Source organism: Suillus subaureus, assembly GCF_016647635.1.
Source record: "Suillus subaureus strain MN1 chromosome Unknown BJ212scaffold_11, whole genome shotgun sequence".
NCBI lineage: Eukaryota > Fungi > Basidiomycota > Agaricomycetes > Boletales > Suillaceae > Suillus > Suillus subaureus.
Genome location: NW_024538567.1, coordinates 79,404 through 105,814, shown reverse-complemented (window position 1 = coordinate 105,814; position 26,411 = coordinate 79,404). Strand labels below are relative to the sequence as shown.

At 47.9% G+C, this 26,411-nt stretch overlaps 7 protein-coding genes across 7 annotated transcripts; 5 read left to right on the top strand and 2 right to left on the bottom strand.

Moving 5' to 3' along the window:
- Window positions 1-74: 74 nt before the first annotated feature.
- On the top strand, window positions 75-1,264 carry BJ212DRAFT_1479467 (uncharacterized protein; the record flags this gene model as incomplete). Its single annotated transcript, XM_041339886.1, has 4 exons — window positions 75-219; window positions 722-760; window positions 816-941; window positions 990-1,264. 4 exons carry the CDS (start codon window positions 75-77, stop codon window positions 1,262-1,264), a joined length of 585 nt encoding a protein of 194 aa, XP_041194327.1.
- Window positions 1,265-5,843: 4,579 nt separating this feature from the next.
- BJ212DRAFT_1345612 (uncharacterized protein) lies at window positions 5,844-8,400 on the top strand. Its single transcript, XM_041335309.1, has 6 exons — window positions 5,844-7,012; window positions 7,064-7,319; window positions 7,422-7,682; window positions 7,735-7,818; window positions 7,874-7,993; window positions 8,045-8,400. Exons 1-6 carry the CDS (start codon window positions 5,965-5,967, stop codon window positions 8,253-8,255), a joined length of 1,980 nt encoding a protein of 659 aa, XP_041194326.1. The 5' UTR covers window positions 5,844-5,964; the 3' UTR covers window positions 8,256-8,400.
- Window positions 8,401-9,458: 1,058 nt separating this feature from the next.
- Window positions 9,459-10,731, top strand: BJ212DRAFT_1345610 (Fcf2 pre-rRNA processing-domain-containing protein). The gene is made up of 4 exons (XM_041335308.1): window positions 9,459-9,840; window positions 9,894-10,092; window positions 10,149-10,331; window positions 10,385-10,731. The coding sequence occupies exons 1-4, from the start codon at window positions 9,515-9,517 to the stop codon at window positions 10,601-10,603; spliced, it is 927 nt and encodes a 308-aa protein (XP_041194325.1). The 5' UTR covers window positions 9,459-9,514; the 3' UTR covers window positions 10,604-10,731.
- Window positions 10,732-11,397: 666 nt separating this feature from the next.
- On the top strand, window positions 11,398-13,128 carry BJ212DRAFT_1446350 (glycoside hydrolase family 71 protein; the record flags this gene model as incomplete). Its single annotated transcript, XM_041338232.1, has 7 exons — window positions 11,398-11,636; window positions 11,691-11,750; window positions 11,801-12,080; window positions 12,128-12,373; window positions 12,425-12,608; window positions 12,662-12,816; window positions 12,868-13,128. 7 exons carry the CDS (start codon window positions 11,398-11,400, stop codon window positions 13,126-13,128), a joined length of 1,425 nt encoding a protein of 474 aa, XP_041194324.1.
- A 378-nt stretch (window positions 13,129-13,506) lies between these two features.
- Window positions 13,507-17,818, top strand: BJ212DRAFT_1446349 (P-loop containing nucleoside triphosphate hydrolase protein; the record flags this gene model as incomplete). The annotated part of the gene is made up of 15 exons (XM_041338231.1): window positions 13,507-13,701; window positions 13,752-13,814; window positions 13,865-13,914; window positions 13,965-14,394; window positions 14,443-15,085; window positions 15,137-15,574; window positions 15,636-15,860; window positions 15,914-16,064; window positions 16,111-16,297; window positions 16,349-16,871; window positions 16,900-16,994; window positions 17,043-17,162; window positions 17,212-17,325; window positions 17,379-17,619; window positions 17,667-17,818. 15 exons carry the CDS (start codon window positions 13,507-13,509, stop codon window positions 17,816-17,818), a joined length of 3,627 nt encoding a protein of 1,208 aa, XP_041194323.1.
- A 669-nt stretch (window positions 17,819-18,487) lies between these two features.
- On the bottom strand, window positions 18,488-20,074 carry BJ212DRAFT_1345604 (uncharacterized protein). Its single transcript, XM_041335307.1, has 5 exons — window positions 20,024-20,074; window positions 19,927-19,974; window positions 19,677-19,872; window positions 19,565-19,618; window positions 18,488-19,511 (listed from the first exon to the last, which is right to left on the bottom strand). Exons 3-5 carry the CDS (start codon window positions 19,720-19,722, stop codon window positions 18,943-18,945), a joined length of 669 nt encoding a protein of 222 aa, XP_041194322.1. The 5' UTR covers window positions 19,723-19,872; window positions 19,927-19,974; window positions 20,024-20,074; the 3' UTR covers window positions 18,488-18,942.
- Window positions 20,075-24,749: 4,675 nt separating this feature from the next.
- Window positions 24,750-25,660, bottom strand: BJ212DRAFT_1576245 (uncharacterized protein). Its single transcript, XM_041342153.1, has 3 exons — window positions 25,375-25,660; window positions 25,195-25,320; window positions 24,750-25,146 (listed from the first exon to the last, which is right to left on the bottom strand). The coding sequence occupies exons 1-3, from the start codon at window positions 25,544-25,546 to the stop codon at window positions 24,875-24,877; spliced, it is 570 nt and encodes a 189-aa protein (XP_041194321.1). The 5' UTR covers window positions 25,547-25,660; the 3' UTR covers window positions 24,750-24,874.
- Window positions 25,661-26,411: the final 751 nt, after the last annotated feature.

Genomic DNA, 26,411 nt, shown 5'->3' with positions numbered 1-26,411 from the left:
TGCTGTTCGCTGTAGTAAAATAAAGGAGCGATTATGTCGGAACCAATGGAAAACTTCCTGCTCATGACATCATCATGTCTCGGCATTCACCGGATACATTGCTACAGGTGGATTGCAAGAGGGCCGCACCCGAACGCGAACGTACGAACTTTAAACCTTCGGAGCAACGTGGCATTGATGCCCTCCGATTTCATTTTTCGACGTACAATATCACATTTCGTAAGTAACTGATAGACCTGTCATCAAGTATCTAAATCATCTCAGAGATCTAATGAAACCTTGCACTCGCCGGGGTGGATTGACCGTGTGGAGACATCGTAAGCGAGGTCAAGAAAGGACTTAGTTCCATGAGCAACTCACAGAACGCAGCAAAATCAATAGGCCACCTGAATAAAGAAAATATCTAGATCGGGAACCACTCTGTAAGGTTGACCCGACCGAGGTTCCTTCGGGCGTCAACGTTGAATGGGTAAGGCCTGGTAGTCCAAAAAAAACAAAGTTTACGAAATATGCGTGGCGGGGCAGAGGACGTTATAAAAACAGGCTTCTAGCCCCACATGTAGACTCACTATTGCGCGATTGCAAATATGCAGCTCTACCGCGGTGCGCAAAGCTACCAGCGTCCCGCGAAGCAAAGCAAAATTGCATCGCAGAGGCAGTATCGAGTCAAAGAGGGGGACGGGTTCCAGGAACTCCGCGTAGTGATTCACTCAGGTGACAGGGGAAACTCCCCAGACCAGGCGCGAAACCCTGAAGAAAGGTATACTTGTTCTGATATATGTTTCCCTTGCATGATCACTTATCCCCCTTCACAGCTGCAGAACTGTTGCGGCAGTTGTCGAGCGAACATGAGGCGACTTCCAGGCATGAGCCACTCCCACCCTTGGAATTTTCGTCAGCATCGCCCTACGAGGTTGACGAGGGGTCTCACACGTCTTATGGTACGCATTTTCGGGCCGTCGGCGACGAGTTCTCATGGACATTCCTAGAACCTCTTGTAATCCCCAACAACGAGACATGGACAAACGCTATTACACCATGGATGAGAAACAGTAGCCCAATATCAGACACATCGGCGACAAGCTCGATGGTAGAGTATCAAGGCCATCCTCAGGCAGAGATTCACCATGTCGTCGGCGGTGGGGGCGACTGGAATTTGGTTCAGCCAACCCCTACGCAATTTCGACAGACCTCCTTCTCCGCGCAGTGGTCGCTTATTCACTCGAACATTGATCAGGTCCCGTACTATAAAGAGTGGGAGTAATTTAGTCGAGGAATCCCTGAATAGTCATCTGTAGTGTATATACCTTAATCAGTTTTGCGGTTTCGCATTCCTTGTAGCTTTTAGTCGTACTATATTGCGTATTTATCGGACTTATATACCCTTGGCATATACCCAACGAAAGGGCGAATGAAAGAAGCACAACCGTTCAACATCCTGGCCGTTCTACTCATGACCCTAGTAGTCCAAGTTTGTCAGGGATCTTGACCATATCATTTCTGAGGCATGTGAAATGCGCAAAATATTTTTTAGCAAACAGAAAGAGTCTGCAGGAACGAAAATAGCCGCGCACTATTGGGTCAAGATGTATTTTGAGTACACATACACTACTCGGATATAGGCAATGCGAGAGTTTTTATGCGCGTCCTTACCGGAGGACTAGTAAAACTGACATAAGCTAAGAATGTTGGTCACCCTGAGTCGCAAAGAACCGAATAAAATCACCGCGGTGTTCGTGATGCAACAATCATCTCTTCAGAACATGTCCCGAGAAGTGCGAAATACAAGCGCGCGGCTACTGTTGCAAATATAGCGCTAAACGAGCACGATCGAATCGTCAATAAAGGGAGAGGATGACAAAATGGGACACCTCTGTATCCGAAGTTAGGGTAACGCAAGAAGAGTGCACGACAAACCACAGGTTGTGCCGAGATGAGACGCATTGATACCTATTGCCGTCAACCAACCCCAAGGATTGTCTCATATGATGTGTGGCTGAGCCAAGCACTGGCAGATAAGTCAACCACACGGAGAGTGGCAGAGATGGCTATATCAGTAACCAATCACATTGAAGAGCATGGGATGTAACCTCAGGGCCCTATCATGATAGTAATGTAATGTTGGGAACATGTAACAGACGCCTGCGATACCGTGACAGCAGGGAACGGCGACTTGTGATCAAACCTGCGATGATGAGTAGTGCCCACTACGATCGGTACTTACTACTGGCTTTTCATAGGAAACCATCGACAAATTGGTTGGTGTTCCTTCGAGAGGCCTGGCAGCCGTACCCATTGTGGGAGGCCGATCAAGCACTTCAATCCGGAATCAAAAACACACATGCGCGTGTGGAATTCAAAGATCGCCTCTCAACGGTCAGAGTGTGGCCGCGTAGCAATGGAGGGGACCATCGGCACTAGTACTGTGACCCGGAGAGAATGGAAATTGAGTGCCCAGTTGAAGAACCAGTACGAAAGACTTGAAAGCCGCGGCGCGCTTGGATTCACGAATTACGAGGCTCGAGTGTGCATGTGATTGGTAAACTTACTCATGTAAATGAAGTAAGGCCAGCCTCAGGCCATGTGCGCTCGGAGTGGAGATATTACATAACTTACAACGGAGTGAATATGTTCCAGCCAATGAAAATTCGACACTCGTTATTTGTTGCAATAGTACGACAAGGTTTGCCCAGCTCAACGCTGCAAACTGATCATGTACGATGGTGATCCTAAACTGCCAGCTGTACTGTAGGCAAGCCAAATAGAAAGAAGACATTTCTTTGAAACTCAATCACTTCGTCCCACAGGCGAGCACCAATCGAGTGAGAAATGGAATTTACTGTACCCATCGCAGATTTGGACTTGCATCAGAATGCATCTTGCGGGTAACTATCACTTCCCTTGAACCACACTTGAACGTTATTCGATTTACAACCTACAAGTTGCGATCAAGTGAATGCACCCTACAGAGCAACCTCGTCGCTTGCGGGTGTGAAATTGCTTTTTGGCGAGGGTGCATGCACTCTACCTCGAACGCTTGCCTGCACGTAGGTTGAAGTCGCCGTAGAAGAGATGGTACCACCACACTTGCCCCTGCTCGCGGTGCCCGATGATGCCAAGCTTTGATCCACAGTAATAATGTTCACTCCGATCCAAAGGGTTTCAGGATTTCATTGTTATTTACCCACAATCATGGCGTCGATGGCAATGAAATTTTTGGTCAGTTATCGTGCAGGAACGTAAGAATCCGTTGTGTGACACTGGCATTCTGATGAAAAGGAAAAACTCACATGTTCCCAGTACTTGGCTCTGCGGAAAGATCCAGTTGAAACCGGTGCTCGGATGCTCCATCACTACCAAGAAACTATTGCGCTTGCATCCTGGTACGAGCATATCGTTAGGCGTCGCCTAGATGTCCTCGGAGGCCCATCATCTTTGTCCCAAGATATCGCGCTTTGCAAACCTTGGTTTTATGGGAATTTTGATCGCTAGCTTGCACAGGCGAGACACAGTTTGGTTGAAGAACGTTCCGGTGGCCAAAGAGGGTACTTGGAAACTCTGTACAATTTGGCTTGCAATAGTTTTGACGATGTATTTTCTGCATCAGTTCACACGCTCCTTATAATTGCCTCCTTGCCTTTGTTTGGACAGAACGTGCCCTCGGTAGTACTATACATGTGCAATCGCTGGGCTGTGCAGAGAGCACCATTGCGTTTGAGTTTCCCGGAGTCTGAGATCTGGAGAATCAAGATGCAGAGAATGTAAGAATTGCCATTCCAACTAGTGGACGCATCGATGACTTCCCGTTGCAATTGCAAGATATAATATAATTCACGCATTAGGAATTAAGTGTGCCGCGATACCAGGTGCCATTTCGTTACCGTTTAAAATATTAATTCAACAACCCCCTCAATAAACTTTAATCAATGTACCCCGCCCTGTGTACAGATTATTGTAACTCACACTTTGCCTATTTAGGACCACTCACACCAGCGATATCTGCTGACATAATCTTACCGTGCGGTGTGATATATCTGCTCAGGTTCCGTCTCCAGGCCTTAGACAGCCCTCTATAAACGAAGGAAGATAGTCGAAATCGTTCCTTCTAACATGTCGTCCAGCGCCGTACGATGCTACCGCTCCTGTACTTCACAGATCCCTCGTATACTTTCGCATCCTTACCTTATTTCCACAGGCACTGATTTAGATGCTTTGTGATGAGCCGAATCTCTGGGCCTGTCGCTAGTGCTCGCCACAGGGACAGTGATGCCTCCTTATGTTTTAGCAGAGTCATTTAGCATTCCGAATAGATCGACTCTATCTGTCAGAAAAGTGATGAACCCTGCTAAGTACCCTTCCTAAATACTTCGGCTCCCAAAAGCTCCCGAAAACAAGGTACGCTGTAAGCACGCTGGCTTACTAGCCTATTTCCCATAATCTACATGAATACTGTCCGCGATACTGACACACAATCTTCAGTATCACTGCCTTTTGGCGTAACAGTTAAGCGAACGACAGTCTTGACTAAGTTACATACGTGCAGCGTAACGTAAGAACGTAATGAAAAGACCTCGAAAACCTCGTCAGCCTCTGACTTACCCGGGTGTAAGAACAGCGACGTCAAAACCTCTTGACCACAGATAAGACAAATTTCTGGCGCCCGCCAATGCCAGCGACACGAGCCTGCGGCGGTACCACCCCTATCAGCCACCATCATCTCGCACTCGCGAGTAGCAACGATGACTTAGATATGTCCGTCCTTCGTTGAAGTTGGACGGGCTTTAAAAAAACACAGATATATCTCCTTCATTTCTGTGCTTGGAAATGATTTTATCTTGTGCGTTGTTTTCCTTGGTTAGGGTGATCAATTTTACTTGTCTTCTCTAAATCACGCTCCGCAATACTATTTATAAGGCTAAATGAGCACTCCGTCATTTTCTTCATCAGTGACTGGGCGAAAGCAGGAAGTAGCGAGAAGGCCTCAGGAGCTCACGCGCAAGGGTTGGAATCAGCGTGAGATTTCGAGGGTTGGGGGCAGCACCAGGTTTTATGAGAGCCTAGTGCGTGACGCGGGAGGGCGCAGGTTGAAGGTTAGGTGTGGTGGTGGGCGGCGGGAGACTGCAGATCGGGCGTGGTGGGCAGTAGTAGATGCGTGATAGCAAGGTGCTGTCGAACCTTACACACGAGTAGAAGATACCTTACCGAGCGGTGCTGGAGGTCTTGACCTCTGCTGTAAGTGAGGTAACGCACGCACCTTGTTTTTGGGAGCTTTGGGAGCCAGAGTAGTTGAAAAGGGCAGGGCGTATCATTCGACTGACGTTATTTAGTAAAGGTTGGACCCGCGAACTGTGTAGGAGAAAGGTACGAATCTTTTTATATCTTCTGCCTTTTTTTCTCCTGCTCTTTTCTGCAGCCTAGCTATGTCATCCGAACCAGAGGACACATGAATCGAAGATATTGTCATATATAGGAAAGGTTTTCTTTATATTGGAATATAAAGTCATATGAAGCCATGTACAACGTTGGAAAACCACCGCAATCAACGTAAAGCACTCTGGGTAGACTCACGAATTCTCTGATGGCCACTCGCCGCGTTGATTGTTCGGAACAGCACATCAAGACCGGGGTGACTGAGCGGTTTTGAGGTTTTTGCCACTGATGTGATTGATCGGCGTTCAAACGTCGAGGTTCAACCCTGTTGAGCCAATCTACTTCGGAATGTTAACAAAGCCCCAACACACTCCAGGCTGAACGCATTGATGCGTTCAGGGACTCGTGTTTCCCACCCTGTCGGGAGCCGATCAATTTCGGAATGGTAACAGGTCACAGGTCACTAGACGTCACTCCGTTCTTGATCATTTCATTCATGTGTTCATCCTACACGGTGCCTGACTAGTAACTCATTGCCTGATCTGCACTGGCCACTCGGCGCTCAGCTGCTAGTGCCAACCGCCTGGATTCGAAATGCACGGCGACTTTACCATGTCTAATACGACAGCAGGCGACCTCGGGAAGCTCACGGTCCCTCAGCTCAAAGCATTATGCAAAGAACGCCGCATTGTCGGGTATTCGAAACTCGGGAAAGCTGCTCTGGTCCAGAAATTAACCAATAATAATGCTGCCCGTGGTGGCCCTCAGCCTCAGCCTGTGATTTCGATCCAACCAGTATCGAAAACAACAGTACCAGAACACACAGGCAACTCAGTCGGCCTAGCTCCTTCACGTTCCACTGGAGTTACTGCTCTCAATCATACACGGAATACACAGACAGCAGACAAGGACCTTACCGCTACATCCGCAGAACAATCTGCCCTATGCAAAACACTGCCGGTGTCCTGTCCGGTGGATCACTCAGCTGCCGATCATCATGCATCACCAACGGCTGTCGCTGCATTAAGCCCTGACGCTCCCAACGAGAGCCGGAGCGCGAAACGGCCCCGTGTCTCTGCTATGTTTGGGTCCGCAAAAAGACAAAAGCCCTCTCCTGTGAATGCTGCATCTATCTGTGATGTTACCTCCTCTTCAAATTCCACGGAGTCACCCACGGCTACTGGACCCCTCGATGCACGTGCTGGTCTGACTTTTGTCACTGAATCCCCGCCGGCGGTTGGTCATCTTCCACATGGCTCTAACGCTAGCGCTTCATCAAATGCATTACCTATCATCGCTCAGCCTCGAAATATCAACCTCGTCCAGAAAGGGTCTACAACAAAACTTCAAGGTCGATTCAAACCTCTCGTTTTCACAACAACTCCAATTGTTGCTGGTATATCAGTCACCTCCCGGCGAGTCTCCTACAACGACCACCAAGCCGACGAAATTACCTCTACATTCTCAGATACTTTTAGCCTTGATGCCGCCCCCATTTCGATAACATCCTTAATGAATATTACACTCCCGCCTAAGCTATCCGACAGAAAACGGGTTCAAAGCTGGGCAGTAATCCTCGCTAGACTCACTGATCAAGATCGCCAGACTTGCACTCTGGTTTCTCGGACATTTCGATATGCAGGTAAGATACAATCCGGAGGTTTGACATGTCTCTAACGACATTCCCATATAGTATACCTTTCTGCCGCGCATATACTCACTCAGAAGTATCGTGGTCGCCGTCTAAACCAAATAGTGAAGCACCATCCACAAAACACGACGAATATGTGGCCCTACTTGCGTCAGCGTCAGAACGAAGTCGCTTTCTGGAAACATGCGTTCCAAAATTCTTGGGTCGGAAAGTACCATTCTTCGCTTGGAATAGGCCCTCTATCTGCACGTCTCTGGGCGAGTGCAGATGACGAGAAGCAGGTAGTCGTAGCGCTGAGGTATGATTTTTTTGATCGAGGGCAAAGCACAGTTAAGCATTAGGTTTAGATTTATCCTCACAAGACTTTGGTTCACGCTCTCTGTCGGAACGAATGAGCGAGATCCATCGGCATGGCTAAACATACTGTGGAAGATGCCCAGGAAGTTGTAAAAGGTGAGATCTGGGTCATCACGATTCGAGACGGAAATTCGTTATCCGAGTTCTACGTACTGGAATCCACTTGCGAAGTCATCGGCCGGGCACTCAACGCTCCCCATCTTGAAGTCTACTCCTCTGGTTTGCGAGCCGACTGGTCAAGATACATATCGTGTCATACTGGTGTTTCTGCTGGGCCACGTAGCTTAATCTCAGAAAACCTTCGGTGGGCGAATTACGAGGAATACGACCGAGGATTAAGCAGGCACTGGCTACAGCCGCATCTCTAGTGAAGGCGATGTCGGTTTATCGAAAAAGGTGGTCGCTGAGCGATATGTCCTGGCGTGTGTGGTTGCCAATAGGTGATCTACTGAATTAGATGGCTCATTTCGGAACATATTGACAGTTGGCGAACAGCATCAGTGGCCAGTGGATGTCATCTAGCCAGATGGCGCAAGAATTTGCAGGTCTGCCGTCTCAAGGGACCCTGGTAGCTATCAGAGGCAGAGCACCGAAGTTAAACTTTTACCTTCCAGCGTAAGCAGCACTTTCGTACTTTGGCTCAGTGCTCTCAAGACTCCTTCATAGCCACCATCATGTTGAGAGCGTTCACTTCACCGCACCAAAAGGTGTACCATTGCACCCGGCTCTTGCCGTCATCCAGACCCCAGCAAGAGAGTATATTATCTTGAAGGACAATGGAATGCAAGTCGGATGCGAAGAAGACGGTGTTGCAAACGTGTGGATGCACGTCCTTGGATGCGACAAAAATGGTATAGTAGTTGTACGTTCCAAATGAATCATGATGCAGTCTTGAAATAATACCCGGTCATGGAGGATCTAAGTGACAATGGTCATTTTATTTCTTTCAAGTATACAGATATCGCGCCTCGGCAGATCATATTTGTGTAACGAAGCAGTCAAAAATCCCTAGCATGTCGAACGTTCAGCTTCATCTTACAATCTGACTGAACTCCGTGTTCCCGAGTTCACAACATAACCTCTGCGATCCCAATTTCCTCCTGGCAGTCAAGCCCTTTTGTTCTACAGTTCATGTAGGAGCCTTTCTTGACTCTCAAGTGCGATGATTGTGCGATGTCATGACTGCCCGCAATTATCGACACTGCTCGCGTCGGTCATCCGTGCCTCAAGCTCGAAGGATCTGTAGTGGTCACCTCTTACAATAGTGTGTCTGCGCCTAGACCGCGTGGTAAGTGCTATTTCAATGTTTCACCGCTTTGAATTGTCCAACCGCAGATATCTCGGCTCGTGCGTACCACCCTTGAAGACCTTGAGGTTCACTAGATTGAGTCCCGGAATTTCTAGATCACGGTAGATCTGCGCCCAACTAAAACACCATGCAAAATATTTACTCCCAATCCGATGCACGCGTAAGCTCGGTTCTTCGCCCGTTCGATCGATATCACAAAAAATATGTTTGACATGATGCTATTTCAGAGCAGGCTAAGTGCCGTCACTGTTGACTTTGATCTCTTTTCTTTCCCTCAGTGCCAACGGCGCGATACACATTTGGCTTTCAAATTTCAATTTCCATCGTGCCAGCGGCAGTGTTTAGTCCGCGCGTTATCCCTCTCCAATTTGACATACGCTGGCTCGTCACTTCACCGGCGATTGTAATGTGCGATTGCTATTTCCCAGCCTAGCCCCTGGAGGCTGTCTGACATATGAGCATTCTCAGATCGATCTTTGTCCGCCACATGTCTTACTGGCTCGTCAGTTTCGAGTTTACCCTTCACGCTGACACCGCTTTATAATGAGTTATCAACGCCGGTAGATCCCCACGGATCATCAGTTTTTACACCCTTCAGTACATCCGGACTGCGGAGTGCTTCGTTTTAGGTGAGTTCTTTTTTTTTCGCCGAACGTAAATTTCTGCGCAATATAAGCGTGACAAGCTGTGTAGTCTTCCATTACCGCTGGAACTGTCTTACCAGCGGATCACCGTCGGGTAATGGGTGGCATTATGTAAGCAACGTACTATGTCCTATGGCCGACTATTAGCTAGTTTGCAAATATAAAATTCTACATTACACTGTTATGTCGAGCTCGCCTGCAGCAGTTCCAGGAAACACAATAGCAGCAAAAGGGAAAGGGAAACAGAAAGCTACTCAAGATGACTTCATCTCTTTCGACGACCTGGCGTCAGAAAGCTCTTCGTCGGGCTCTAGCTCAAATTCATCCTCCGATAGCGACTCGGATTCGGACTCGGACGATGAAGAAATCACTGAAGAGTACCTGCAGTCTCTTTTGGATAAAGCAAAATCAAATGCTCGAGAGTCAGCTAACATGAAAAAGGCACTTCGAGAAAATGCGTTTGGTGCTGGAGAAGATATTATCAAATTGGATGGTGACGAATCGGAGAGGTACTGCATGTCATGAAAGACATACTTCATCATTTTGCTAAGTCTTGTTACAGGCCATTGCCGCCATTGGATCCCGGGGAACTTCCGCCTGCATATTTTGAATTTGTGAAAGATCGACGTGACGCCCCTGCGACTGTACGAGACCCAGACATACAACGCGCAGAAGCAGCCACCTCTGGAACCGTTGCTCCTGCACCCCCTCCAAAACCAATGCTCACTGGCAAAATAGCAACTAAAAAACAGCGAAAAGCTGTGAGTTTTACCATGATCCTATCAACTGAAGGACTCAAGGACGTGTATTATTTCAGATGAGAAACCAAACTGCTGGTTCAAGCTGGTTTGACCTTCCGGCACCCGCTGAAGCCGATCTGCCTCGATTACATCGTGAAGTCGAAGCTCTTCGCCTGCGCAATCAACTTGATCCAAAGCGCTTCTACCGTAAAGACGATGGCGATGGGAAAGGTATCAAAGGACTCCCGAAACATTTTGCCGTACGTTTCTAACATGCTCCATCGTATCGCAGAGGCTTATTATTTTTATTTAGATTGGCACCATTGTGACTACAAACACGCCATTTGGCACAGCAAGTACGGACAACCTTCCTCGCGCTCATCGCAAGAGAACTTTGGTCGACGAGTTAGTCGATGATGCGGAAGCACGACGATATGCGAAGAGGAAGTTTGAGGACCTACAGGCCGTGAGGGGTGCGAGAGGAAAGAATACCTTACACCAAAAGAACGCGTTGCGCAGGCCGAAGTGGTGATTGCACTTTCACCTAGGCCAGGCTAGTCGCCCGTTAGGAACCATGACCCTTGTATGTACGACAAGTAATGTGATTGGTTGAGGCATTGATTTTGCTTGTTCCCAGGCACATCAATATCCGTACGCTACAATGGAGAACTCCGAGAACGGCCAACTCACGCGGGTCTCACGTACGGCCACTATAACGTCGCTAATCACCGTGCCTGATGAAGAATTCAACGATAAAGCACATAGGTTGAATTCACTTGACCTGGCCTAACCCTGCCATCGTTAGGATTTGAATGAGCTATCGCTTTTGCTAATTTGCTCGAGTAAAAGTCGAATCGTTGAGCCAAATTCAAATTGAAGGTATCGAATTGTGGAGGTCACGTGATGAGTCACATGGAACAATAAGCTCGGCGGACCGCCTTGGCGATATCATTGTTCTGAGTGAGCTTGTTTTTTGACATTCTGTGTCCATTGGCTAGTACTTATCAAGCGCCGAAACGATGATCATTTATATAATAAGAACGAGTCCAAACCCACATCCTTTTCTCTCTCGTTCCAACATCGTGGCGGCCGTGCCGCAAGCTCATTATTAACCTTCCAGTCGCTTCCTAACACTCGTTTGATCTTCTGGTGTCACCAGCCACAATGCTCGTGCACTTTCCACTCATTGTTTTTTCTTTTGTCGCTCTTTCCCTAGCTTCTCCCTTGAGGATTGTCCGACACATAACCCATTCGAACCACAATTCTGCTGTCAGGGTACAGCCTGTACTACTTGCCCTCAATTCGTCTGCTGGACTATCCTCCAGCATGACACCTACTTCTTCTTTTTCAGCAACTACGACGACTTCTTCACAGGCACCCACCGCTACAAGTTCTCCTTCTGTATCATCGAAATATGTCATTGCACACTTCATGGTTGGGAATTCATACCCCTATACCGTGGATAATTGGCTTGCGGACATTTTTCTTGCACATTCCAGTGGAATCGACGGCTTTGCTTTGAATGTAGGAGTGGATACCTGGCAGCCTTCGCAGGTGGCCAACGCGTAAGTCCCTGTGTCTTAACTGAGCAATAGACCCCTGATTTAGCAAATTCATAGTTACCAAGCAGCTCTCCAGTCTGGAACTGGGTTCAAGCTTTTCATGTCCTTTGATATGTCGTAAGTTGATTATTTCTTTCATCTTCATCAGCGAATCCTCATTCGTACAGTTCTTTACCTTGTACCACAGCTTCCGATGCTGCAACTCTTCGCACTTATATAACCACCTATGCCACGCACCCCAATCAGCTGCTTTACAACGGCCGCGTTATGGCCTCGAGTTTCTCTGGCGAAACTTGCACTTTTGGACAGAAATCCGTGGTTTCTGGATGGTCCACTCAATTCATACAACAATTGACAGGATCTTCCGCAGTTCATTTTGTGCCATCATTTTTCGTCGATCCATCACAGTTTAATACCTACAGTGGGGTGATCAATGGCATGTTCAACGTAAGTTCTTCCAGTATCGCATTCTGCATAAATTTAATTGTTCTCAGTGGAATTCCGGGTGGCCAATTCAAGTCACGACTTCATTTGCATCGTCCATACCTGGTCTACTTGGAGACATCGCTAGTGGTCTATCCTCCGCCGTCAGCTCTCTATTGTCTAATCTCGTCGGGTCAACAACTCCGGACGAGACATACATCTCGAGTTTGGCTGCAATGGGTGGCGGTCAAACGTACATGGCAGCTGTGTCTCCATGGTTTTTCACCCATTATGGCCCGTCAACTTACAACAAAAATGTGGGTCGCCCTTCCGTCGTACATGTTGCGGACACTCACAAGCTCTTGTAGTGGATTTACCTCAGCGATGATCACTTGTACGCTAATCGGTGGGAGTCGTTGATTAATATCCGCGACCAGGTAGATCTCGTACAAGTCATTTCTTGGAATGATTTTGGAGAGTCACATTATATTGGTCCGATAGAGGGAGACCAACCCATGAGTCAAGCATGGGTCGATGGCAATGATCACACTGGTGCGCATTCACTAGTCTATGCAGATGATCCGATGCTAATTTAGGTCCTCTAGGCTGGCTCAATCTAACGTCCTATTACGCTGCAGCCTTCAAGACAGGAACATACCCCACTCTGGCCAAAGACCAGCTCGTAATGTGGTCGCGTCCACATCCTGCCTCGGCTTCTGCGTCAGATGATCCAGTTGGAAGACCAACCAATTACCAGATTGTATGTACTTCGTTGATATCAGGGTACTTATCTCAACTACGATGAATTTAGACTTCAGACAATGTCTGGGCCGTCGTCCTGGCGACCTCCCCTGCCACAGTCGTACTCTCGACCTCGTCTAGTCAATCACAAACTTTCAACGTCCCAGCTGGCGTCTCGAAGTTAGCTGTACCCATCCAACCTGGCGGGACCATGAGTGGTACACTAACCCGAGGAGGGCAGACCGTCATTGATCTGCAATCAACAAACTTCACTTTTGAGGCTAACCCAACGACATATAACTTTAATGTCCACGTTATTGCCTCCCCTTAGTCTCATGTTTTGCACTCGCGATTCTCGACAAATTTTCGGTTGATGTGATTCCAGTGAAGTAACTTAATTATACCATTTAGATGTAACATTACATTTCCGGGCTTGAGTGCATTGTATTTCTATCTTCTGCTAGCTACCATGTGCGCTGGTGTACGCCATTTATACCTTGCTAGCAAGGTTTCTCTTTTTCGTAGTGAAATCAATTTGCGGTGCAAAATGATTGCTCATGAGTATTTGAGTACTTGAGTCAGTGTGTAGGATTTCGATTTGACTTCGATATGTAGTAACATGCCTGCCCCTGATTACATAATCATTTTTTATCATTGAAAAGTATATACTACAACTTTCACCAAGGTCCAAGACGGCCTGACATTTCATATGGACCTTAAGCATGAGCGACACAACCCCAAGGCGCGCCGATCTACAGCAGGCACGAGGAAGAAGGGGAAATCACATCATAAAAGATCCGGTGTCGTCCCTACAACCGATGCACCCGATCCCAACGCCGCAATCCTTGAATACAAGTCACTCGAAGATAAAGAGCGCGACAGAAAAGAAAGGCTCGTAAGAGAGGTCTGTCCGTAACATTCTTGAAAGCTGGGAGACGCTGATATGGGTCGAAGCTTGCAGCAGAGTCAGAATCCAAAGTATCGAGACAGAAGCGGAAGAGACTGGAAAAGTATGTTGTGCGTGAATCTCCTCACCTTTCAGAAGACTTGTACGACGGTTCTTGTAGGAGAAAAAGCTAAGAAAAGAAGAGAGACTTGTGATTTTTGAGAAGCTAGCGTATGTCAAGTTCCTGCATTTTATCATTGCATCTCCACAGAGGTTTGTAGTCAGACGCAAGCTCAAACTTCAAGTCTTGATCTTCAATCATCATCTACTCTTGGTACAGGAGCTACCTCTACAGCTCGGGAACGCCAAGAGAAGCTAGAAGACAAGGAAGTGCGTCGCGCTATGGAGGGCCAGCCCAATAAACGTCGACGGCGCCATAACGATTTCGCTGTTCATGAACACGGAGACGGTGAAAACGAATCCGATGCGATGGATGGAGTTGACTTTGTTGAGAAAATTGATAAGACACCGGAACAACATGATGGACATGAGGGCCCAGTGACGGAGTTCTTCGCGGATCCTTCCACGGCTTCGACAGTCTCCCAGTCAGCTCTATCCGCTTTCACCGTTGGTGGCGCACTTAAACGGAATCCTGATGGCTCTGTCGTGGCACCACTAGTTGTGAACAAAAAGAATGCAAAGAGTCGAATGGTATGTACACCCTGACTGAGGGACTTTCGAACTGACATTTTCTCTCAGAAGGCCTCCTTCCCGAGCTGGAAAAGAAGGGTACCACCGACAGGGGTTTCAGAACAGCAATCAGACACATCGTTCGACAGCTCTGATTCGGCCTATGATACGGATGAAAAACAACACAACGAAAATCGAGAAGGGGAAGTCTTGGCCGTAGGTTCAGACGAGGAAGAAGAACGCCCTCTACCTGCCAAGAAACGCCTTGGATTCAAGGACTGGGCCGTAAGACAGCTTAACACAGCGAAAGGCCATGATATTACTGAAGGGACCCCACCGTCGCTCGAAACCGAACATCCAGCTGCACCTCCATCTAATCAACCAAAATCGATATCGTCGCAACCAAATTCAATGCGCGGCCTCCTGGGTGAAGACCTGAAGCTTCCTTCTACATCTTTTGCAGAGTGCACGACGAAAACCCAAGAAACTTTCTCTGAATCCTCTTCCAGAAGCATCAAGTCTGTGTCCGTCACTCGTCCCCTTGATATCCAGGAGTCCAGGATGCAGTTGCCTATCATTGCAGAAGAACAGCCCATCATGGAAACCATAATGTTCAATCCGGTGGTAATCATTTGCGGTGAAACTGGTAGCGGAAAGACTACTCAGGTCCCACAATTTCTCTACGAAGCCGGGTTTGGTGATCCTACTGGAGGTAAGTTTATCTGTACGGGTATATCTCATGATAGCTCATTGATGCACGCAGAAAACCCGGGCATGATAGGCGTTACGCAGCCAAGGCGAGTTGCGGCAATGTCAATGGCATCTCGAGTGGCTCGTGAATTGTCCTTGACCTCCTCCCGCGTGTCGTACCAAATCCGATATGATGCAACTGTGTCTCCTTCAACTACGATCAAGTTCATGACCGATGGTGTACTTTTGCGTGAACTTGCTACCGATTTCTTGCTTTCAAAATATTCCGTGATTATCATCGACGAAGCGCATGAACGTAGTATGAACACCGACATCTTGATCGGCGTTCTTAGTCGGGTAATCAAGCTACGCGAACAAATGTGGAAGGAGGGCACAGAGGGTACGAGACCCCTACGGCTTATCATCATGTCGGCGACCCTACGCGTCGGCGACTTCGCAGAAAATCAGACGCTCTTTTCGTCGCCACCTCCGGTTATCAATGTTGATGCTCGTCAACACCCTGTAACAATACACTTTCAACCGGCGGACATCTACTGACTATGTGTGCGAAGCGGTCAAGAAAGCAGCCAAGATTCATGCTCGTTTGCCACCAGGAGGTATCCTCATATTCTTGACAGGGCAAAATGAAATTCAGGGCGTCTGTAAAAAGCTCGAGGCACGATATGGCAGAAAAGCCCTGGAGGCAAGAAAGAGGAGAAGACAAGTTGTCCAAGCTTCTTCTATTTTCGCAGAATCCGTTGCCAGTGAAGTTTCTTGTCCTATTGCTCTGCCTCACGGTGAGGAATTTTAAGCAGTGGTCTAATGATTTTATCTCAAAAGGAACCCACAGCCGACATTGAAGCCGAAGATATCGAGTTTGGCGTTCACGAGCAGGAGTTAGCACTTGATGTTGATGGAGACCTCGCGGAGGAAGATCCTGAAGGCCTCGATAGTGACGACGAAGATAGTGTCAACGCTGAACTTGGCATCGATATCGAGGAGTGTGACGGTAACTTTTTCGATATATTGATATTCGACAAGCTAAAGGAATACGGACCTAGTCCCAATGCACGTCGTCCCTCTCTACTCACTCTTGCCGAGCGAGAAACAAATGCGAGTTTTTGATGTACCACCAGCAGGCTATCGTTTGGTGGTAGTATCAACAAATGTTGCGGAGACCTCCCTTACGATCCCAAACATACGCTATGTAATCGATTGTGGCCGAGCGAAAGAGGTACGAGCATCTCGATCGATAGTGAGAAGCATACTCTGACAGTGTTTAAAGCGACATTATGATATGGCGAGCGGTATTCAGTCCTTTCAGGTCAGCTGGATCTCCAAGGCTTCCGCCGCCCAGCGAGCTGGTCGCGCGGGTCGCACAGGTCCAGGACATTGCTATAGACTCTATTCCTCCGCTCTTTACGAGCATTATTTCGAGTCATTTTCACAGCCTGAAATCATGCGCACGCCGATTGAGGGCGTCGTTTTGCAGATGAAGAGCATGAACATTGACGCCGTTGTCAACTTCCCTTTCCCAACTCCTCCAGATAGGCAGGTATTAAAAAAGGCTGAGACAGTCCTCACTCGTCTTGGCGCGCTCAGTAGCGCACCTCTTATATCGCAAGCGGGGGTGTCTATGTCAACGATCGGGGGCCAAGTGACGCCTCTAGGGAAGGCGATGAGCTTGTTCCCAATTTCTCCGCGCTTCTCTCGAATGCTTGTTGGGAGTCAACAACATGGTTGTCTACCCTATGTGATCTCGATTGTGGCAGCTATGTCTGTCGGGGACCCTTTTCTTCGTGAAGAAGGTTTGGATACCGATAGCGAGTCCGATAGGTGACGATGAAGTACTGGGACATATCAAGAATGCTTCGGTCAGAGCGAAAGAGGCGAGGAAGACCCGACGGCGGACATTCTTTGAGTCTCAGCAGGCTCGTCTTCCATCTCTTTGTCCAACATTTTGCTGAACACTAAAACAGGTTCATGGATCGCTGGGTAATTTCAATAGTGACATTTTCAGGTTCCTCTCAGTTGTCGGGGCCTACGAGTATTCTGGAGGGGGTCACCAGTTCTGTAAGGCCCATTTTGTAAGGCCCAAGGTATGTCTGTTAGTCATGATATCTCGCAGCAACACGACGGAGATTACAGGCCATGGAAGAAATACACAAACTGCGAGCTCAGCTAAGCAGCATTGCAGAAGCAAATTTCCAAAACGCTGAAGTTGGCTTCAATAAAAACATCCGACCTCCTAACGACATGCAGGTAATCGGTGTCCTGTTTATGCCATTCTACCTTCGATGACACTATTCTTTTAGCTAAAAGCTATACGTCAACTACTTGTTGCTGCCTTTATCGATCAAGTAGCAGTACGGAAAGATCTAATACAAAAAAACGCCAGTGGGGGGAAGTTTTCAACTGCTAAAGGCGTCCCATATGCGGCGGTGGGAGTATCCGAGGATGTTTTCATCCATCCAATGTCTGTGCTTGCAAATCGCCCCCCGCCAGACTATCTCGTCTTTTCTGAAGTAGTCCAAACGTCACAGACCTGGATCAAAGGTCTGTCGCCGCAGCTGCAAATATAATAGATGCTAACAAACACGAAGGACTAACGGTCATAAATCCTGTATGGCTGTCGAGTCTTGGAAAACAGAGTATGTGCACGTTTTGCAAACCTTCGAGAAACAATGCGGGCGTGATGATGTCTATACCGCGGTTTGGGCCAGATCAGTGGGAGCTGCCTCCTGTGAAGGTGTGATTAATATACTACTGTGTTATTTGATATGTATGCAATGTGATCCAGAAATAAGCGTGATCGACGTTTACCATATGTAGGGGCGTTAATTCCGCGGAAGTAATTTGCGTGACTCCCAGTACTTAGAGCATGCGATAAACGATGTCAGTGTCTCCATTGTATGTAGTCGAGGGACTAGATAACATCATGGGGCGAGAGGGATCGTCCTGAAGATTAATGATGATCGCCGGTATACTCAGGAGGTGCAAAAGATAAAGAGCCGGAAACGAGCTCGGCAACCAGCATGTTTAATCGTTGCATGAGGGTGTTCGAAGAGGGCGGACTGCGGAGTGAGATTAATATGAATAATTTGGCCATCTACGCTCACATAAGCTCAGGTACCTAAGTACCTTGATAGAGCAATGTATGACTCAACTACAAACCAAGCACATCATGAATGCCAAGCTCGCAAACTATCGGACAAAAGATACGCATAACTATTCAGTGAGGGATGTGTAACGTGGGAGGAAAATATTGAACGCTGAGTGCACAGTGGGGGTGATGCACCCACATAATAACCCGTTTGACTCTCGTGGCTACAGTCCTGCGTCGTCAGACAGCAAGCGCCGTGTGGCCCTATCGAAAACCTCCCTGATATGATCTGTAGGTTTGCCTCAATGAACGAGGAGGTCTCGCCACTGAGTTGCACGCTATACGCACGACGGATAGCCAAGAAGGCCGGGCAGAGAGCAAAGATGTGACACGGTGGTGCGTGCTCTGAAATGCATCACAACCAAAATGACACCAAGGCAACGTATCGCGAAAATGACAGTGTCGCACCTGCGCGGTGTCAAGTTGCAATGATCGAGCATATAACTGTACGGTGGCAGAGAATCATCTAGACGCCTGTGTGCACGGACAGTCAGGCGGCTGCGCCAATCCAACGTGTCCAGCATTGCTATCATTACATTATCATCGCATGGTGTCCGCAGCAAGATCTTCCTTCCTCTCGTTACCAGCGGCTGTTGACTTGCACGACTTCAACACCCGATTCCAACGCAAGCAGCGCCACACTCCCCGTAGCATTCACACAATAGACATCACTGGCAACAGTAAGATATGTGTACGTTTTCTCCAGACCTTCAGAGTCATAATTTCTGGAACTTCACCACCCACACCTCAGGGTAATCCCCACCGCCTGGAACGAATCTCCTCCTCGCAACAGCCTCATCCTTGACAAGTCCCATGAATGCAACGCTAGATCCAAGCCAGTCGACACGGAGCAGCAGCGGCTCTCGCTGCACAGGCTTCTCAAAGCCCACTGTGGGTCTAGTGCGTTTTGAGCTCCCGTGCAACGCAAGTTGTATACATAGGCGACGGTCGCATGCTCTGATAAGACTCGCGCGTTTTTCGTCTCCAGCAGTGCCCCACTCCATGTCTGTAAGTGGGCGCTGCAATTCAGCGTGCAGAGTAGAGAGAACGTCAAGACACGTCACAACCTCTTCTCCGGCAGTTGGGCCGATGTCAAACGCCCAAGGAAAATTTGGGCTGATAAGCCGTATCTGCCTAGGCCTTTCTGGCGTAAGTGGGACGCGGAGGAGCTCGTACCCGCAGCCCGCAAATGGAGATGATGATGGAAAACGGAGAGTGGTGGGTGGATAGCGCAGGTCGTATATCAATGATACGAGTAGTGGCGCAAAAAACGGATGGGGGCGGGCTGGTGGGATGTATGAGAATCAGTCCACAAACATAAGTGCGTCTAAGCCGTACCCTTTTGGGTGCCGTTGATGTTTGATGGCATTGTTCGTCGTGTGGAATGGTCATCTAGGAAACCGTACGATTGAACACCTTGCAAGTTAATAGAACGAAGGTAGACGCGTACATATGAGCCATGCATTCTCTGTATTATGTTGAGTTCTGGTGCGCATCTCAGAAGCGTCTTGGAGAGACAGAGCATAGGTGCCACATTAGGTCGTATAATGATTTGAATAGATGGCGACAGAACTCACCGTTCCATGGCCGTGAATGAGGGACATCGCGGCGTTGAGAGTCAACGTGATCCATTATATCAGCAGATGCTAAGAAAGCGAATTAAGCTTCAATGAAAATAGAACCATAGAAAAGGAAATCACCTTGTGCCCAAAAATTTGTGCGGGGGTGACTTGCATAGGGATGAGGTTCTAGTAACAAGTGAACATGGTGTCTGAATAAATTTAGAATTGCAACTACGGCTATTGGTGGTTGTAACCTTATAAGGATGGCGCGAGGGGGTATCAATAGCAAAAGCAACACGGGGAAGTGGTATCGGAGGGCGGACCCATCCTTCGTAGCGAGCATTGTGCAAGGGTGAAGGGGAGATGGCGGGCTTAGGGGAAACATACAGGCGCTGCGATGGGGGACAAGCTGTAGAAAACATGGGGAGAAGGTGGTGGTGTATGGAGACTGGGGATGCTCAAGGCATTGTGGTGAGGAAGGATTATATACGTTGGGATGTCCTGCATTACTTGACGAAAGCTATCTTCGGCGTAAACCTCCTGCAGGCGCTATTTGAATTTAAAGAGCAGTGCAGTTATAAAGACTTGTCGCCTGTTTAGGATGTGGGATGATAACATGATAAGGGTGCACGCCTGGTACTTGCAGCACAGCAGGAGATCACATATGGCAGAGCGCAGCACAGTTGCAAAGACTTGTCACCTGTTCGGGATGTGGGATGCTGTCATGATAACGGTGAACGCCCAGGTATGACTTCCAAATTACGGCACATCAAAGGATCACATACGGCAGAGTGTATTGCCTGTCTAGATATTTGAGTGCAAAAAGTGGACTGTCCAGTTAGACTAGGGTGCGATCAAGATGACCTGCATACTGTACTGCAAGATCTATGACCCATGTCAGTACTGACAACATAAATTCGCACAAAAAACCTGCATGCATTAGACTGCGAGTGTCACGAATCACGATAGGCGCCGGGTGACCATGTACCGACCGTTGCTTTGGTTCTGACTTACTCAGTTAAGCACCGATGAAGTTTTAATAAGATGACTAGAGACACTTCTGGACTAGCTGTGTGCACAGCAGAACTGCTTATTGCGAGGGGTTGGCTTCCCAGAAAGAGGTGCCCACCAGGGGTCACCTTCTTTCTTTGGGAGCCTGAAAAACGGTCAGAAACGGAGCTAGCTTATGGCCGGTATCATATCGTAGCGGCGCTCGGCTGCGCCAGTCGCCGACACCACATGAAGAGACTAAGACAAGATAGTCGACATCAACCAAAAGCTCTGCTGGATGCTTCTGAAATTCACCTGTTTCCTCTTCAACCAAACACTTCGATGGTCAGCTTATGAAGCTTCTGAAGTAAATCTGTAAGTGGAAGAGTAGACCAACGGATTTTCGGCAAATCAATGAGATCAAAGACACAAACCGCAACGTTTGAGAAAGAAAAGGCTAGCGCCACACTTTCCCACTGACTAAGCCAGCGCACGTTTCTCACGGGTCCATTTGCAGGGAAACAAACCCTCTTCCACTAAAGTGGTGTCGGGGACACGACGCGCCCCAAAAACTTCTGGACTGCACGCCTCTGAAGCCTGAGGTCGTCTGATGGCCCCTCCTGCGTAGATAGTGTGGATGTCCGAATACATGTCGTATCGTCGTCGCAGCTACCTAAAACTTTCGAACCGCACACCTCCAAGGCCCTTCATGCCATACAAGCTTCGGAACTATACGCTTGCTGTAACACTCGTCTTCTGGAGCTAGAAATCAAGGTCTCGAGATAAAGCGGCAGGCCCTAGTAGTAAGCGCTCGTAGCACACGTCTCAATCCTGGAGATCCTGAAGAAGCAAGTTAACTTGGTGAAGCAGTAGAACCGGAATTGGCGTACGTCCCATGACGTTCCAGTAGCGCTGGTGGGGCAGGTAAGGTGGAACTCCCACTTATGACATCTTCTGCTACCATTTTTGGGAGCGTCCTAAAAATCATGATGCACTGTCGGACCACCGTGGTACCTCCGTCATACCGCGTGGGCACTGCCCATCTCCACTTCTGATTTGTCGCACAATTTCGACAAAAAACAACTTGATCTACATAGACGTAAAACAAGCCTTTCGTCACGTACGTGATATGCCGTGTGTTGCACATCTTCCCCATAGCTGTTTCTCCTCCTCTCCTAACTTTCAACCTTCCGACACCTCTGCTCCCGATGCTATGGGTTATTCCTGGTTCAGTGGGAGAAAACAAACAAGTTAGACTGATGGAAGGAGGTATAGATTCACGACGTAGTGGTACTATTATGGTGCGTTGAGTATTTGCTGCATAACGCTTTGAGCTAAGGGGCCGCGAGCTTCGCGATGTCGCCTGCTGTTGTATTAGATATGCTGAAGTCGTCGTGTACGTGCACTTTGAGTCCGAGCAGTCACCAGTCATTGGGCTATCAGCCGGTTGGATTGTGCTACAGAGCACGCTGTAGCACTGGTGAATTACCTTTCCCTGATGCGCCACTTAGCGAGCTCAAGTATAACTAAGTTTTATTACGTAACATTATTGACAATTGAATTCGAAATAATTCAAATACAGGTCTAGCTAGTTCGGACTTCAGTTAGCTGGCAATGTTCACATCCCCTGCTTTTTGATCCTCATAATCAGATCTCAGACCTCAGGCTCCGGGGAACACGAATGCAATGGTGTTTTCTACACAGCCTAGCAATTGCGCACGTGTAACATCGAGGGCACGTTCTGTCCGAACAAATACAAAGGTAAAGAGACACTTATGAGCGTGTGAGCTGATGCATCGTCAAAGCTAATATTGCAAGCCAAGTCGTACAGAGTTTCCAGATACCCTGTTTGGCGACTGGAACGTTCTTCAATCATACTGTGCCTGTGCGAGCTAGCGATCGAAATTTCCATGAAACCAAGGTTTGTAAAGTGTGATATCTCCGGGACGAAGATGACGGCCCTCCCAGGACGTCTCTTAGTCACTGTATGCGACACCTCATGATGACAGAAATATGTTTGTACCAGGATCCAAGCGCAATAGTTTCTTAGTAGTGGAGGAGTATCGCGGGTGCTGGTTCCAACTGGAGGCCAAGTACTGGGAACACGCGAGTCCTTCCTTGGCGTCACAACGGACTCTTACGTTCCTGCATGATAACTGAACAAATTTTTATTGCTGTCGATGCCATGATTGTGGGTAAGTAACCATGAAACCTTGAAACCCTCAGTAGAGTGAACATTATCACTGTAGATCAAAAGGCATCATCGAGCAGGGGTAGGTGCGGTGGCACCATCTCTTCTATACAGTGACTTCAACTTGAAGTCAACATACGTTTGAGACAGAGTACAAGCGCTGCTTGCATCATTGCCAAAATTTTCACACCCGCAAGCGACGAGATTGTTCCGTAAGGTGCATTCACTCTGATTGTGACTTGCAGGCTGTAAATCGAAGTTGTGGTGCCAAGGCAAGTAATAGTCACCCGCACAATGCAAGTCCAAATCTCCAGTGGGTCGATGTTGCTATACTTAACCTAGTTGCAGAGCCGAGTTTTTAATTCACTATCCCGCATATGTACGTTGAATTCTGTTTCTCACTCGGCGATTGGCGCTCGCCTGTGAGTTTATGGGAACAACAACTCACTCATTAAGTATTGTCTGCTCGTTGGATGCACGGTGGCTTGATTCTAGCGCCTATCATACTTCATTTACATAAGTGAATTTACCGATCACACTCAAGCGTCGTGAATGCGCTGCATCGTGCTTTTAACTTTTTCGTACTGGTTCTCCAAGCGCGCCCTTGATTTCGGATCATAGTGTGCCAATGGTCCTTTCCACTGCTACGCCACACTCTGACTGTTGAAAATCAAAATTGTCACACCACACCGGCACGCGCTTGGATGTTTTTGATTATGGATTAAAGTGCTTGATCGGCCTGCTGCAAATGGGTACGGCTGTCCGACCTCTCGAAGGAACGCAAGCAAACATGTTTATGGTTTCCTATGCAAAAGCCAAATGGAGTGTTGTTTCGTGTGTTGGTAAGTCCTTCAATGGTAAATATTCGAGTAGTGGCGCCACTCATCATCGCAGGTTTGATCACCAGTCGCCCGTTCCCTGCTGTCACGGCATCGCAGGCGTCTGTTACATGTTCCCAGTATTACACTATCATCATGATAGGATTGTAAGGTTACATCCCATGCTCTTCAATGTGATTGGTTGCTGATCGAACCATCTCCGCCACTCTTCGTGTGGTCGACTTATCTCCCAGGACTTTAAGTTGGCTAAGCCACGAAATGATTCTTGCTGTGGGTTGACGGCAATTAGTATCGATGCCGCTCACCTCAGCACAACCTGTGGTTTATCGTGCATTCTTCTTGCGTTACCCTAATTTCGGATACAGAGGTGTCCCATTTTGCCATCTTTTCCCTTCATTTTGCGGGCTCGTTCTATCATCCAAATGAAATCAATTACAAATCGATCATGACCATTTAGCGCTATGTGTATGTTAAGTTTGCAACAACAACTGCGCGCTTATATTTCGCACTTCTCGGGATGAATTCTGGAAAGATGATTGTTGCAGCAGTGATTTCATTCCGTTCTTTGCGAATCAGAGTAAACTAACTGCCTCATGTCATTTTTACTGATCCTCCGGTAAGGACACACATACAAACTCTCACATATCGTAAGTAGTGCATGTGTACTCGAAGTACACCTTGACCCAACAGTGTGTGGTTATTGTCGCAACTGCGAACTTTTTCTGCCGCTAAGGAAACGCTTTGCGCATCCTATATGCCTTATAAATGATATGGTCAAGATCCCTGACACACTTGGACTGCTGTCACAAGTCGAATCACTTGTGTTCCATCCGGATATTGTGACTGATACGATATAGCAGCATGTCTTGTCATGGAACAGCCAGGATATCAAACGGTTGTGCTTCTCTCATTCGCCCTCTCGTTGGGTATATTCCAATGGCACATAAGTTCAATAAATACGCAAAATAGTACGACTAATTAAGGCTACAAGGTATGTGAATCCGCAAGACTAATACGCTACAAATGAATATTCAGGAATTCCTCGAATTCCGAGGTGTAATCTAATTTACTCCCACTCTTTATAGTATGGGACTTGATCAACGTTCGAGTGAATGAGCGACCACTGCGCGGAGAAAGAGGTCTGTCGAAATTGCGAAGGGGTTGGTTGAACCAAATTCCAGTCGTCCCCACCACCGACGACATGGTGGATCTCTGCCTGAGGATGGCCTTGATACTCTAGCATCGAGCTCGTCGCCGATGTGTCTGACACTGGGCTGCTGTTCCTTGTCCATGGTGCAATAGTACTTGTCCATGCCTCGTTGGGCATTACAAGAGATTCTAGGAGTGTCTATGAGAACTCGTCGCCGACGACCAAAAGATGCGTACCATAAGACGTGTGAGACCCCTCGTCAGTTTCATAGGGTGATGCTGACGAGAATTCCAAGGATGGGGGTGGCTCATACTTGGAAATTGCCTCATATTTGCTCGACAACTGCCGCAGTAATTCCGCAGCTGTGAAGGGGATAAGTGATCACGCAAGCAAAATGTATTTCAGAACAAGCATACCTTTCTTCAGGGTTTCGCGCCTGGTCTGGGGAATTTCCCCTGTCACCGAGTGAATCACTTCCCGGAGTTCCTGGAACCCGCCCCCCTCTTTGACTCGATATTGCCTCTGCGATACAATTTTGCTTTGCTTCGTGGGACGCTGGTAGCTTTGTGCTCCGTGGCAGAGCTGCATATCTACAATCGCGCAGTAGTGAGTCTAGGTGGAGCTAGAAGCCTGCTTTTATAACATCCTCTGCCCCGCCATGCATATTTCATAAACTTTGTTTTTGGACCGCCTTGCCAGGCCTTGCCCATTAACGTTAACGCCCGAAGAAACCTTAGTTGGGTCAACCTTACGCGGTTCCCGATCTAGATATTTTCTTTATTTAGGCGGCTTATCGACTTCACTGCCACTGACCATGTGCGTCAAAACTGCCTGGTAAGAGACGCTCTTGGAGTCAAGTCTTTTCTTGACCTCGATTACGAGGTCTCAATGCAGTCAACGTCATCCCGACGAGCGCGAGGTTTGATCAGATCTTTGAGTTTGGACCGTGCTGATTTGAATATTTGATAATAGCTATCAACTATCACTTACGAAGCTATTGTACATCGAAAATGAAATCAGAGGGCGCCAATGCCACGTTGCTATTTAAAGTTCGTGTTCGGGTAAGGTCCTCTTGCAATCCGCCTGTGCATGTACAGCAATGCATCTGGCGGTAGAATCACAATACCGGGATAGGCGAGAAACGATGTTCAGAACATCGATTCTAGCATAATCCCTCCTTCATTTTGCTATGCGAAAAGCATTTGCAGAGTCAGCGACTCGGAAGTTACTGGAAATATCAGCTGACATGAGTGATCCGGGGTGATCGTCGTAAAAAAGGAAGCCGAAGACACATCAGATCGCTGCGATGTGTCGTACTCACTTCAAGGAGGCTGTGTGGATGGTTGATCGGTTACGGTACGTGCAAATTAAACATGCACCGATGTTAGCGCTTACTGAGAGATTTACCCTTGGCGCTCAGTGAGAGGTCTCGATTATTGGCCCGGATAACTCC